This window comes from Diadema antillarum, unplaced genomic scaffold, assembly GCF_040938485.1.
Source record: "Diadema antillarum isolate AM-2024a unplaced genomic scaffold, OU_Dant_1.0 seq00000637_RagTag, whole genome shotgun sequence".
NCBI lineage: Eukaryota > Metazoa > Echinodermata > Echinoidea > Diadematoida > Diadematidae > Diadema > Diadema antillarum.
Window position 1 is genome coordinate 1,798,275 of NW_027271554.1, and position 15,434 is coordinate 1,813,708.

The following is a 15,434-nucleotide window of genomic DNA, read 5'->3' on the forward strand; positions in this document are numbered from 1 at the left end:
CATGTGATACTGGCAACAATGATGATAATAACACTGACAATGGTGATGATGAGGAAGAGGAGGAAGAGGAGGTGGAAAGAAAGTGACATAAAGTGGAGGAAGAAGATAAAGTGAAGGAAAAAGAGGAATAGTGGACAAGGAGGAGGAAGAAAATGAAGCCAGTGATGATAACGAATATTTAACTTCATATTTTCATTTTCAACAAAAATGTATATATTTTACATAATCGTGTCAAAATATAATAAAATCACACCTTGTATGGTAATAGTTTGTAAAGAACAGATGCATGATATTTATTAAGCAATGTTCAAAATAGTGAGGAATCATAAAATACATTTATTTGTCCGGCGTATGGTAACAAAAACAAAACAAAACAAAACAATGAGGTAAAAAAGATCAAATGTTTGCTACTTTAAAAGCAAATATGCCATTTAAAATGAATACCAGGAGGGAATTTGAATGCATCTGCAAATGAACAACCTAAACGACCACTTGGAAATCACCTTGACAGTCTATAAAAAGCAATTAACATTGTTGCTTCTCATATCTGAAACACTATCAATGCAACATTGAAACACAGGGCTTCACAAGGCATGTAACGACATACGGTACTTATTTTTATCATGATGGACAACAACACTCGGTGCTTTGACATCTGAGCGAAAAGCATCAACGAATGCTCTGCCTTTATGGTTATATGAGGTTATTGCCCTAATACTACATGGCAACACACCCCATTTTCCTTGCAAACAACATCTGGAATTTTAAGCCGAGTATCCCACACATTCTGACACTGCTAAAAGTTTGCTCACCCTGTAGAGAGGCCCTTCAAACTTGTTGACGTAGCTGTGTATGACCTGGATGTACAGATAAAAGGGAGATAAGAAAAAAGAGGTCCTCGATAAAATCAGTCACTTTGCACATTAAGTACGCAGAAATAAAACAATGTGAGGATTTTTTTTTCCATATGCACCTGCAATCTACAGAACAGTACTGCAAAATTTGAAACTAGCTTTACTACCCATACCAAGAAATTGCAGAGACATTCTCACATAGAAAACATAAATCTGAAGGCAAGTTAAGAAAGAGAAAAAAGGCAAAATAATAGGTCTGGAGACATTCTTGGCATTTTTTTATAGTAAAAGCCAAATCAGAGCGCAATATGAAAATCACAAATTTTCTGTCAGTAAATCATCTGACTTGGTTTTCTTCAGGAACTTCAAAATGGCAACCTCATATCAAGTTTGACTGTTCTCCTGTTTTGATCAACCGATATGTTTTCTGCATAAAGATTTTCACAACAGGCGTTTTCTCAAATAGGACTGATGTATTGTGAAGTTTTCTTTTGTCTCCTGAGATATGTCAAAATACATCCCTGTACTTGAGCACACTGATTACGAAAATGGTTTATTGCCACCTGGTCTAATATCAGATGGTCTACTTTGTCTAACACCACTATGGCTAAGCTCATTTGGTCTACTATAAATTTCGTCTAATGCCCGTTTGGTCTAAACCTCACTTGGTCTAATGTCCAGTTTGGCTAATTATTGTTTCATCTAATGACCAGATGGTCTAATTGCAATTCTTTCTCCTTGGATTTTCCCCCATTTTGTCTAATAAACTGTGGGTATTGGACAAAATGGGCATAGCCCATATGGAAGTAGATCAACTGGTAATGAGGCTAAGTGGCAATTGGATTAAATGGTCAATAGATGAACTGGTTGAAGATGGAATGGGAGTAGCCTAATTGATAAATCACCTATGAAAATGTTCTTCTTTTGAGAAAAATCTCATGTCAATGGCATACTGCACTAAATCAATCCTGTCCAAGAATGCATGCGTCTTTGAACCAAGCGAGATTTGAAACCAAGGTCTTCTGTTACAGCGTCAAGAGCCTCCTCCTCATCCACTACTGTAAACGTGGAAATTTTCGTGGTGTTTAAATTTTTGCGCATTTCACGCAACCAGAAGCTAGTGCAGAAATAAGAGCTTGCGAATATTTTTTCTTGCCATATGTTCCACTAGTTGATGTCTTGATTTTGCGGAATTAAAAACATGCGAAACTCTCTTACCCGACCGAGTGCAAAAATATCCACTTTTACAGAATACCACAGTGACCACACCTACCTTCCTATCAACCCCTTCGGTGCCAGGGACTTTTGGACAGTGTGTACAATGCTTTTTCGGGGTTTTCTGTGAGAACTGGCACTTGAGGCACACTAAGGGTTCATCCAAAGACCTATTAAAGCACATGTAAGGATTTGGATCTAGGACCTCCTCGTACACAGAAGTCCAGTGCCTTTTTTACTGTACCGAAGTGCCCTGCCTACCTTCATTGGTCTGACGCTCAGCAGCTGCCGCAAGTGGAACGACTGGGCCAGGTCCAGGGGGGTCTGGTCCATGCTGTTCTTGATGCCGGTCTTGGCCCCGCCCTGCAGCAGCAAGATGGCCGCCTCCCTCTTGTCGCTACAGCTGGCCCGGTGGAGGGGCGTGTTGCCCCGGTCGTCATGGCAGTTTATGTCCGGCGGCCTGGCAGCATTAAGCTGAGGGGATAAACAAAACAAAAAAAACAATTTTTTTCTATGCAAATGCCAAAAAGTTACACTGATCAAATAATCTATACTGTAAAACGAGGAATGTTCCCGTGCATTTTAATTTCGTGAATTTCGCGAGAGCCAAGATTCGCGAAATTAAAATGCATGCGAAAGTTCTTGCTATGTCTACACTAAATGTTAGAGGCAACTCATGAAAATTTCATGCCGCAAAAAAAGACTGTTGGCTCCAATTCGTGAAAATTTCATGCCACGAAAATATCATGCTTTACAGTATACCAGTACTCACTCTTGTTCGAGTACACTCCAAAGAGATTCTGCACAGTACTTTGTTCCGTCAATTGTGCCATTAATATTTCTTACTGATTTCTATCAATCGTGCTAAAATTGTTTTATCAATTGGTGATGCCTTGCAGCTTGTTTCCATAGAAATTCCCTTCTATGAAAAATATGACAAACTGTCCTACCCATGGGCCAACATAAACAAATATTGGACTGGCATGCGACTAGCCACTGTAATATTCTGCAGTGTCTATATTATCCGTTGATAAATTTACTTATCTGTGTCAAACTGCACTGAAATTACATCAAAATACCAACCCATGATGCACAGGGCAAGATGAAATGCTAAAACAAGGTGACATTGATCACAACCTGAATTTTCTTTACTGTATGTTTACTATATCTTTCTTATACATATTTTCACCCAATATATCTTTCAGACTGTGCAAAAAGAAAGTTGTGCACTCCATCCATTCATTCATTCATTCTGCATGCACTTAGAATTACATTAGTATTGTATTCAAAGTGAAAGAACTTTCACCTCAAGAAGAGCTAGTTGTAGTTTTAAAAACAAAGCTCAATATTTCCATTTCAAAACACCACACAGTTCAAGACTTTGGACTTTACCTCAACCCGGGGGAAGTGATTTGCCTTTCATTTTGGTAATGTGTAAGGGCAATATCTGGATGGTTTATGATGTCTTTAGGGTATTCACACCATGCCTGATTTTTTTTTCTTTTTTAGTTTATAAGTGCCTCTCCATGATCAGAGTGCTAAAGTCAATGAAGTGTACACAACATATGACTGCACTTCTAGAGATATTTATGATCATACGTGACTAGGATGACGATTATATAGCATGCATGAGAAGTGTAACTTGAGAGAGTTTAAAGATAATAAAAAGTTTTGGTACCTCAAAAGTGTCCTTGAATTTCCTTGTCTTAGCTTGTGTTTCAGGTTAAAGTACCTTTCATATAACTAACACTGTGAGACTTACTCGCCCCAAAGTGCTCTCATGTCTTAGTAATCATGCAATTAACTGCGACCAGCAGCCCCATACGCATAGCGACCAGCAGTCCCATACGCATAGCGTAATCGGGCTTCGCATTGTAGCATTCAGGATCATGACAGATTTAGTATCGCAGGGTAAATGTCAACTTAAAATCCCATAAATTCTTCAATTTGAAGACTTACCAATTAAGTTGAAGTATTGAAAACAGGCTTCGGGCAACGTTTGGTTCTGCCTATAGTCCCTTTCTGTTCGAATTGATGACTGAATGTGACTCGGTCGACAGGACCTTAGGAGAGCTACATACAGTACACTGAATACTACAGCCACACGCACACAAATTTCAAATCCATGAATGGATAAGATGTTTGTGTGCGCATGCGCTGGCCATGGTATCCAGTGTATGTAGCTCTCCCAAGGTCCTCTCGACCGAGTCACATTCAGTCATCAATTCGAACGGAAAGGGACTATTGGCAGAACCAAACGTTGTTCGAAGCCTGTTTTCAATACTTCAACTTAATTGGTAAGTCTTCAAATCGAAGAATTTTTGGATTTTAAGTTGACATTTACCCGCGATACTAATTCTGTCATGATCCTGAATGCTACAATGCGAAGCCCCATTACGCTATGCATATGGGGCTGCTGGTCGCAGTTAGCTTTGCGTACAATGGGCTGCACGCTGCTGGTCGCAGTCAGTGGTTTCGTACAATATTTATCGACGCTGTACAGCGTCGGCTCTGGTACGAAACCATTATTGCATGATTACTAAGACATGAGAGCACTTTGGGGCGAGTAATTCTCACAGACAACGTACTTTAACCTGAAACACAAACCAAGACAAGGAAATTCAGGGAAGCTTTTGAGGTACCAAAACTTTTTATTATCTTTAATTATGTATCGTCGTTCTTCCGGTAACTTGACAGTATCTCACAGTACTATGGAACATGGTGTTCCTCTAAATTATACACAAGATATTATGAAAAGTTTAAGACACATATATCTCATCAACTCTGCTGTGACTAAAATCTTCCTGAATGTTTTTTTTCACAACTAAAAAGAAGCTAATCATGCTCTGTAGAGATTCCTACGAAAAGATTCTAGGTTTTAACGTAACAGCAAGAATTGGTAAAAACAAAATTGAACTGAACATATCCTCTTCAAATTATAGGTGTCTGTAGGGATATGTACTGTAGCAAGCATCTTGTAAAATTTGAAGTACTTTTGTACAGACACTGGATAGGGGACAATTTATCAAATGAGAGGAAATTTTTAGCGATCCCGAAAAGTAGGAGTGAAAATGGTGGATAGACGAATGAGTCTTATTCTGGTAAATAAATTGTCGTAGCATGTGCCAGGATACAAATTTGAATGCTCCACACTGCCACTCTGAAGAAGATAAATGGCTTCGTCAAGCACTCCCCGTTGAGACACAAGTGGTAGGCACAACGTCATGCCGCACCATTTCAATATGCCAGTCAAACTACTCACGTGATCACACACACATTGTGCAGCTACACATACATAGTAGCTCGATGGAGACATGGAATCACGTACCTGGTAACTCTGCACTTACAAAACCATCTTGGAAACTTAATTACCAAGTAGTTTTTGACAGCAAGTATTTTTCTGATTTCTACTACTACTAACCACAGCACTACTACTACAAGACATAATAATACTACTTACAATGATGATGATGATGACTATTATTAATATGATGATAATATTAATAATAATTGCATCATTATTTATGTCCTTATTATTATTTTTTAGCATTATTATCATTATCATTATTATTACCATTATTATTATTATTATTATTATCATTATTATTATTATTATTATTATTATTATTATTATTATTATTATTATTATTATTATCATCATCATCATCATTGCCATCATCATCATCATTATTATCATTGTAGCGAGAAATTCCCAAAAAGGGGACTCTCAAAAGGGGGATTAAGAATCTATTAGAGACCACACAACCGGAGTTGGATAGTTATTATTTTATCATCATTATTATTAATGGTAACAATAAAAACAATTACAAAATTGGCAAAAATAAAAATACTTTACAATTATACAGTGCCCCGAGATTACCATGAATCCCCATATGTTTCTAAATGTCAGATCACTGGCAGTGTAAGTGAGGTGATAAAGGATTCATTTCACACCTATTGCCAATTTATTTTTACACTGACCAGTTTTGTCAACATTTCCACATCACCCTCAGAGGCTGCCTCTAGGAGGGACCGTTGAGACTTCAAATCCTGAGACTGTTCAGCTCCTGAAATAAGGAAAAAATAAATGGAAAAATATAAATATTTACATATGTATACACACATACTGTTTAATAGAGTTGGTGCCAATGCTCAGCAGTAAAAAAAAATAAACAAACAAACAAAAACAAAAACAAACTCAAAAACAAACTTCTCCTTCAAAATGGTCCATTTGTTGGTCGGTCGACGGAGGTGCACACTGATTTTGATTTTCAGTACTTATTGCATTTATACACTGTATCTATTTTGCGTGTGTGTGTGTGTTTTTGTATTATTTTGGACTAAATATTAATTTTCCGGTAAACTGTGCGCTTAGAAACATCTGTATTAAGTGCCTTATAAATGTATTATATATCATTATTATTATTCTAAAAAGAGCAACATATAACATAATACAATGCCATCAATGTGTAACACACGCACTTTGCATAGTGTCCATAGTATTAACAAATTACAGAAATGGAACATACATAAACATAATGCAGATCAACCAATGGAAACATTTTGACCAAGCATCAATTCATCATTTGGACATCTCACAATAGGTTTATACATTAATGGTGTGTGAGTCAAAGAAAAGCCATGGTATCATATGATCTAATTTGTAATTATTTATGACCAAAATCACTACTTCGTGAAAACACATCAAGCACTATATATTCCAAAACTTTGTAATTTCTTTGGCTGCCGACATTGGAAAACTGAAACCTTGACTGTTTTGTTTTTTTAATCTTCATCTATTTATTAACATTGATAAGCTTCAGCATGGGGAAGAGTTTCACATTGAAATGGTCTGCTGTATGCAACATGCAATCATTGAAGATCATATGGCAATGTAACGCTGTGAAAATCACTCAAATGTTCTGATACTCTACATGAAAGGTGCTACAATTGTACATTAAGCACTTGCCCCATTGCCTGGGGCAAGTGAAAATCAAAGTTGTGGAAGTGTTTTGGAGCAATGAGAAAAAAAATGTTTGCCCACAGTTTTGAAGCCACTTTTTTTTTTTTCACTGCTGCCTCCTACCTCCTACAAACCATAAAAAGTCATAAGACAATTACTGTTTACTGATGCGACACACTTTTAATTTCATATCAACAACTTTCCAACACTTACATGTAGAAGCTCCAGAGCAATGCAACAAAAATACTTGATCAAACCAAGTTTGTTACTTCAATATGTTCAGAAGAGGATCTAGAGGGGGGTGGGGGTGAGGGGGTGGGGGGGTTGCAACCCCCCCCCCCCAAAAAAAAAAAAAAAAAAAAAAAAGTGTGTTGTCAACTGGCCTTACATTGCAGGAAAATGCAACTAAATTTTACAAATTTTCATGGGGGGGTTAATTTGGCAATGACCTCTATACCATAAATAGTGGTGTTTTAGATGCAAGAAAACGCCATTTTCACACACAGATTTTCAAAAATTCTCCCTACTGTGGGAGGAGGGACACCCCCCTCCCACACCCTCCCCCCCCCCCCCCCTTTATAAAAAGCTAGATCCGCCCCTGATGTTTTAGCATGCAAATCAACATGTGCTGTCTATACAAATGATTGTCTGCAAGTTAGTAAACTCTTGACTTTCAAGGGATTTTCAATAAAATTTCTTATAAACATTTCTAGACCATTTTTTGGTCAAGAGTTCTGTAACAATTTGAAAATCTGCTTGCCTCAAAAGGCGAGTGACTAAAAGGAATGTTATACAGCAATCTGTGTATGTACATCATAAGACTTTATGAGTCACTCTAAAGTAAAACATACATGCACATATTTCTGCTTGAGGCCCCCTCAATGTTTGTTTTTGCTTCTCTTCACTAATGTACATGTATGTGTGTGTGTGTGTTGTGTGTATACCACTCATAGAGTTGAGATTAGTGGTGTACATCCAAGTTTCCTTTGGCATCCTGAATCATGTGGAAAATCATACTACCAAGAGGCCCACTCATGAAATGATTTACAATGATTGCAGTACCACATGACAAAAGTGATTAATATGGTAGTGCTTAAAGGGAAACTCCGTCCTGCTATATATTGCAAATTGTCGTTTTGCATGATAACAGAAAATCAGAGAAGTCCAGGTGTAAATCAGATTTTTTTTTTTTTTTTTTTTTTGGGGGGGGGGGGGGGAAGGAGTTCTCAAATATTTGGGCACAGACAGAACTTACCTACTACTGAAGGCATGCAAACATGTATTACTCTGATCATACAGCAAGAACATCGTATGAAGAAAATTTTTCCCAGAAGAAAAATGAAAATTTGGTGAATATTTTTTAACAATCAGAATGCTCAGAGAGCTGCTCAATATTGAAATCACATAGAGATGCAAATTTGTCTTATTATCTGAACTTTGAAATTCATACATTTTTTTTTCATAGTGTCTGATTTTCACAAAATTTTCACTGATCTACTATTCTTTGATTGTTCTGTGTTTGTGCAATTAGGAGGAAATTTCCCTTTAAATGCTCACAGTTGAATACTGGTACTGTAAAACGAGAAATGTTCGCGTGCATTTTAATTTCGCGAATTTCGCGAGCGCAAAAATTCGCGAAATTAAAATGCACGCGAAATGTCTTATCTACACTATATGCATTGAACGCCAGAGGCAATTCACAAAAATTTCTTGCCGCGAAAAAGGCCGTCGGCTCCAATTCGCGAAAATTTCGTGCCGCAAATATATCATGTTTTACAGTACTGTAGTTCTTGCCCTATCAGCACTATTGCAACTCCAGTTACTGTAAGTGGCAACTTTACAAGAATCATAGTGTATGAAATAGGCCCCATTTCTATTTGTGTACACCATCAAGGTCATTGCTGCAAACATTTAGTGAAGATGTGTTCACTTTTGTGAAGTATGCTAAGGAGTTCACCTTTCAAGGCAGACCTATTTTTATTTCACATGCCACCTGTAGCAGTAGATATAGAGGCTACCATGTCACTGGGCTCATTAATCACCCTTTTCCTCTTTTCACACTAGCGCTGTCATGTCATCAGGAACTTCTAATGTGCAGTCACCTTAGAAATTCAAGAGCTCATTCAGATTTTATTCAATTTTTCTTTGTCATCTTCTTTTTTCCTCTTCTCCTCCTCATTTTTCTTCTACTTCTTCTCCTGCTCCTCCTATTATTATTATCATCATCATGATCATCATTATTATTATTATTACTATTATTATCATTATTATTATTATTATTATCATTATTATTATTATCATTATCATTACTATTACCATTATTTTCTTCATCTTCTTCTACTTCATCTCTCTGTTCTACTGGAAGGGAATACAATTTTCACAGCAAAATAATAATTTTACTCTTTAGCCCCTGAAATGCAATGGCTACTGTTTTTGTTGTTGTTGTTGTTGTTGGGTTTTGGTTTGTTTTTGTGTGTGTGTGTGTGTGTGTGTGTGTGTGTGTGTGTGTGTGTGTGTGTGTGTGTGTGTGCAGGGAATGTAGATGAGTGAAAATTTGTGTGGTTTACTGTCTGGCTCATACCATCCATGTACCAAGGAGTTGCCAATTTGTGCTTGATTGATCACAACTTACAAATGGAATCTACAAACTATCAGCGACTGACCGGTGACTCTACTTTGCAAACGAGTAATGAGAAGGAAGGTGAGGTCCTTCAAAAAGATTGGCCTTTGTTTAGTGCTCAGCTCTGTGTCACATGGCCTTCTGTTTCCGCCAATTTATATACATTCAAGGCAAATTCTCTTCTATCACTCGACAATGTACCACATGTTTGTTTCTGCAGAGAGGCTATTTAAACCCCAGTTATCCAGTACTTTTGTACTGTACTATAACAGAACTATCAACTGCTGGATAAAATCAACCTGACTTAAAGGAGAATAAAACCCCATAAGTGTATACTGTAGCCTACAACTGAACACTATAGTAGCCTTCTCATCCAGCAATGGCTGCACCAAAACTTTAAAAATTCACAACTTTGGCATGGATTATCTTATTTTCCTTAAACTTTCTATGCTGATTTGTGTTACCCAATTTGCTGCATTCATTCAATTCACACATTTTTATATTTGGGTAGTATTCCCCTTTAACTCATTCCCCTTTAAAGGGTGTGTACAGTTCTGGTCCACGTGAGGATTTAGCTTTTAACGTTTTGCGAGATAATCAGAAACCACTCTGTGAGATGTCAAAGAGCATGCAATTCTAAGGGGTATCAAAAGTTTATTTGATGAAAATCGGTTGTGAAATGGCTGAGATATCCAAAAACAAGGTGAAACAAAGAGATCCTAATAAAAGGCGTGGCCTGTCGCCTTTTATTGTTATCATTTTTTGGACATCTCAGCCATTTGAAAGCCCATTTTCATCAAAGAAACATTGAATCTTTCTTAAAATTACATGCTCTTTCATATTTCATAAGAGGTTTGTCATTATCTCACTTAGGAATGTTCAAAACACGAATCCCAACCTCAACCAGTACTGTACAGTCCCTTTGACTCCCCTTTAACTCATTCCCCTTTAACTCACTGAGTCAGAGGAATCACATTCCTGAGGTGTCATGCTGTATCCTTTCATATCACAATTCGTATAATTCGTTGTTTGTGGTTCAGAAATCTTCTCTTTCACAAGAGTTCTATTTTGGTCACACCATTCTTTATCCATTGGTTGCTGAATAACCAAAGGTCTCTAAATTTCGACCTTAATTCTCTGTACAAAGGAAATAAGCCCTACTTCCCAGATAATCATAACAAAACTGCAAGTTTTCTGCACCACTTGCCCAGTTTATTTCTTTCCATTCACCCAGTGAAATTATAATCTGACTTTCCAATTCACAGAAGGCATCTAGGTTTACATTCTTAATAGACTTTGGGTAAACTTCACCTTTAAAACCCTTTGACTCCAAAATTTAAGGCATACATGTACATGATCCATTGTTATCCTTCTTACCAAATATTATTACCAATGGAAATTCTCAGCTGAAGTACACAAAATTGGCAAGGAAATTACATTTTAATGAAAGTAACATAGTACAGTGGCATTAATCTAATCAACATTATTATACATGTATTTGTGGAAAAACTGTCCATTCATTTCTTACCTGTCTACCAAAACCACAATATCATTGGACATTCCCAGTTGAGGTATTGGCAGGAAATTACACTTTTTGGTAAAAGCATCATTATCATTGTCCTTGACCTTTGACCTTTTACAGTATTATTAGACTAACCATGAATCAGCCTCTGAACTTCATCACCGTATGCCACATCACGGGGTGACCTCCCCTCAGAGTTGAGAGCGAACACGTCAGCTCCATGCTCAATCAAAATCTGGACTAAGTCCTTCAAAATATAAAACCATCAGAAATTCAATGGAAAATGAACTTACATATTCAATCAAGAACTGGACTAAGTCCTTTCAAATATAAAACCATCAGAAATTCAATGGACATTGAACTTCCAACTCAAATAATTGAAGGAACAATGATGTAGCTCACAGCTCAAAATGTAACTTCATAAAAAGTGTCCTCTTGTCTTTGAATACGAATTGCAGTTTTCCTTTCTTTTTTGCTATGGCTCACCACAAATGATTTATGAGATATGAGCAATAACAGTGTCAATTTTGTGTTATCGATGAAAAACTATATTGATTTGATTTGATTTTATTTGATTTATTTCTGCTGAATTCCGTTACATCAGATATGATTTTGTACAAGTCATTTATAACAAACAGTATATCAACACATATTTTTAGTACAAAATAAAACAAATACGAACAGCTTAGGCAGGGAACTTAAACGGAAGGGTCTCCAAAATAAGCCGGGGCTTGACGGTATGGAGACCCTATACTTAGCTACTCTGGATAGAATAAGGGATAGAGAGAGGAGGAAGGGTAGGGGGGAAAGGGAAAATTACAGAGTGTATATGTACCACTCCAACTACTTTATAACTACTTTACAGTATGTTGTACGTCTGCTATTAAATTTAACATGTTCAGTTGCCTTTGCCGTAGTAATTACCCGAATATGCACTATGAAAATGGTAATAAGTGGATACAAAACAATCTTACATGTGGTTATCTGATATGAAATAACAAATGTATCGCGGTTAAATGTGCACAGTATTGGTAAGACACATGATATACATACATACAAATATATAATACAAATACATACAATATATAAAACAAATAAGTCAGAAAAGAAAAAATCAGTAAATTCCCAGACAATTTAATGTTGATTTTTTTTTTTTGATGGGAATGAAGAAAAATGTCAGTGCTAGTAGATAATGATATCAAGTAAGTTACAAGATACCTTTTCTTCTGAGCTCATGAAGACCCCAGGATTTTGCTTTCATTTTGTCATCATTAAAATCCACACCTCTGAATTTTAGTGCATTGTACACATCTTTATACTACAGGAAATATTGGATGGATCTGGTTGAATTCATTATAATCTGCACAATATTGAAAAAAAAAAAACTTTTAAAAACTTCCCAACTTGTGAAAGAAATACAAAGTTTCATCTTCTGAAATACATTGCCAACTTCTGAATCAGTTACATATCTTGCAATTTAGAGGAGTTTGTTTGTTTTTTTGTTTGTTTTTTGGCAAATATGGCTACAAAGACAAACAGTCATAAAGGGCTCAAAAAGGGAAGAGAATCCTTTCTTTGAAACATTACAAATATTTATAGTAAAATTATGATTCACAAGACTTGACAGGTTAAAGGGATGGTATAGTTTTGGTTGAGATGGGGATTCAGGTTTTAACTCTTTGTGAAATATAATTATGAACCATTTACATAAAACATTAATGAATAAAAAAAAAATTAAGAGGAATTAAAAGTTTACTTGATGAAAATTGGTTTGGAAATGGCTAAGATATCTAAAAACAAAGCAAAACAGAGTGGACCTAATAATGAGGACCTCTTATATTGGGGTATCTCAGCCATTTCAAAAGTGGTTTTTGTCAAATAAACTTTCATTCCTATCAGAATTACATGTACGGCGGTATGCTCCTTACTATTTCATATGGATGATTTCCATTTAATATTTTTCAAAAAGTTAAAACCTAGGTCCCCATCTCCACCAAAACTATACCATCCCTTTATGTGAAAGCTGGTATTTTGTGAAAATCTTTACCTCTCTGCCGATGTAAGCTGCCTTGTGAAGTGGTGTGTCCCCAATGGGATTGACAGCGTTAACGTCTCCACCATGGGTAAGGAGAATGAGCACCACTTTCTCGTGGCCGAAATAGGAAGCGAGGTGGAGGGGTGTCCAACCCCGGTTTGATTTTTGCTGCCCTGAAAGCATAGAAAAGGTCACAAAATGTCTTCATAACCTATAATGATACTGATGATAGGTAATTTCCTGTAAAGCATACATCACTGTAAGGCTGCGTTCACATAGAAGTATTCGGTATTCGGTATTCGGTATTCGGTATTCGCTTTTCGCTATTCGGGCACCGAATACACCATCACCCGCACCGTCAACTCACCATCCCATGCAGTGAGGATTTCTTCCTCCTACATCCCAGCAAATCTTATTAACAATTTCTAAACTGCATCAAAATGTCAGTCTACATGCTTATTTTTGCTAAAGGGCAAATCCAGACAAAAATAGTCATTATTTCATAAACGAGAGACGGTATACGCTGCAAGAAAATCGAACAAGCTCGATTCCCACTTTGCTATACTTTTCGCAGCTATTCGGTACTTTCGAATAGTGCCCTCCTATGTGAACCGGTGTGAGGAAATCCTATCGTTCGATTCAAGCTATTCGCGTGCCCTCCAAAAACAAGCCCGAATACCCGAATAGTATACTTCTATGTGAACGCAGCCTAATGTGTAAGGGTCTCCATGTGTTCTGAGACCACAAAAGAAATGAGAAGAGATGTCAAGAAAGATGCAGACATCTAGTGAGAACACTACAGAGTGAACAAATTAAATGAGTTTTAAGGGGATGTTTTCAGTATTAAACTATGTTGACATACTTGATACTTAATCTGGGGCAGATTATTCCACAAGGAAGATAAAGCTGACTATAAAAAGAATAATGACCATAGAATGAAGGTTCATTAGGTACGAGCAGACATACTTCATTGTGGGAGAATTTGCCAATGGTAATTCATTTTTTGGTGATTTCCTGAATTCCCATGCATTAACCTTAACCTTAATTGGGACTATCATCTCAATCATTGCTCATGAAATTGACCAACTGACCTTTGCAATTCACGCTAAATCCAGCTCTATCAAGCACACCCTCGTACTTGCGGATGAGTGAGTAAACAGCCGGTCCGTCGCCATGGCGAGCCGCTAGGAGGAGCATCTCCTGGTCTTCCTGAACATCTCTTTTTCTCCCTCCTCCTACTCCTCCTCCTCCTCCTCCTCCATCCTTCAAATACCTGGATGCGGTCTGAACAGCATCATCTACGCTCATCATCTCAACCTTTCCCTGGTCCTCCACAGACTCATCCCTGACCTCCACCTCCTCATTTTCGGTATCTTTGAATGACTCATGACCATCGAGTCCATTCCTGTTCCCCTCATGAACAAGGGTCTGCTCCTGCTCAGTGCCTTCATTCAACTCTCCATCACTATGGTTACAGTCAAAGAAACTGTCATCTTGCTTTGCTCCTCCTCCTCCTCCTCCTCCTCCTCCTCCCCCTCCTCCTGTTCCTCCATTCTCATCTATTTCTCCGTGGGTGAATTTTTCCAGATCAGATCTCCTAACTGCTGGCTTCATGTGTCGACAGATTTCATCAGAAGTTTGTGGACTAGCATCAGGTGGAGTTTCTGGACTACCTCTGTAGTCTGTTGTCTCTGGCAGCACATCATCAGCATCACTGTCGTCATGACAATCCTTGAATTCTTTAATACTACTGTCGTCTGCCATGACAAAACTCTGCTTGCAGGCTTCTCACTAACCTATGAAGCAAAAACAAATAGTCATAGAAATGCGAAAGTCACTCAATCTGTAATACTTACAGTGTATTGTACAGATATGATATTTTGTGTGCTTCACATTGTAAATTCAAGCAGTTCCACAAAGTTAGAGAAAATATATATTTTTTTCTATTGAGAAATATAACTGAAATTCTTGGAAATAAACAGCTCAATTCAAGAAGGCACTTGGCCAATTGGACTTGAGAATTTGACAAAATTCAACATCTCCTTCGAGTATTCTTTACCTGACGTAATTGCAATTTGTGAATTCATTGGGATAGATCATTAGTCACTTTGTTTCTTTTTTCTTCTTTTTTGCCTGGCAAATCATATGAAATGTTAAATAAAGCTCTGCAGACATAAGATACATCAAATTGTGCGTTACTGTCATTAGGACTCCACCACGTGAAC

At 37.2% G+C, this 15,434-nt stretch overlaps 1 protein-coding gene across 1 annotated transcript in view; it reads right to left on the minus strand.

Annotated features, from left to right (window-relative positions):
- LOC139736353 (oxysterol-binding protein-related protein 1-like) overlaps positions 1–15,054 on the minus strand; it is a 105,638-nt gene extending 90,584 nt beyond the window's left edge. Inside the window, 7 exon segments of the mRNA XM_071647109.1 lie at positions 813–857; positions 2,331–2,543; positions 6,051–6,136; positions 11,310–11,421; positions 13,222–13,382; positions 14,301–14,446; positions 14,483–15,054. Coding sequence (XP_071503210.1) covers positions 813–857; positions 2,331–2,543; positions 6,051–6,136; positions 11,310–11,421; positions 13,222–13,382; positions 14,301–14,446; positions 14,483–14,973 — 1,254 coding nt within the window. The 5' untranslated portion in view covers positions 14,974–15,054.
- Between the last annotated feature and the right edge of the window lie 380 nt (positions 15,055–15,434).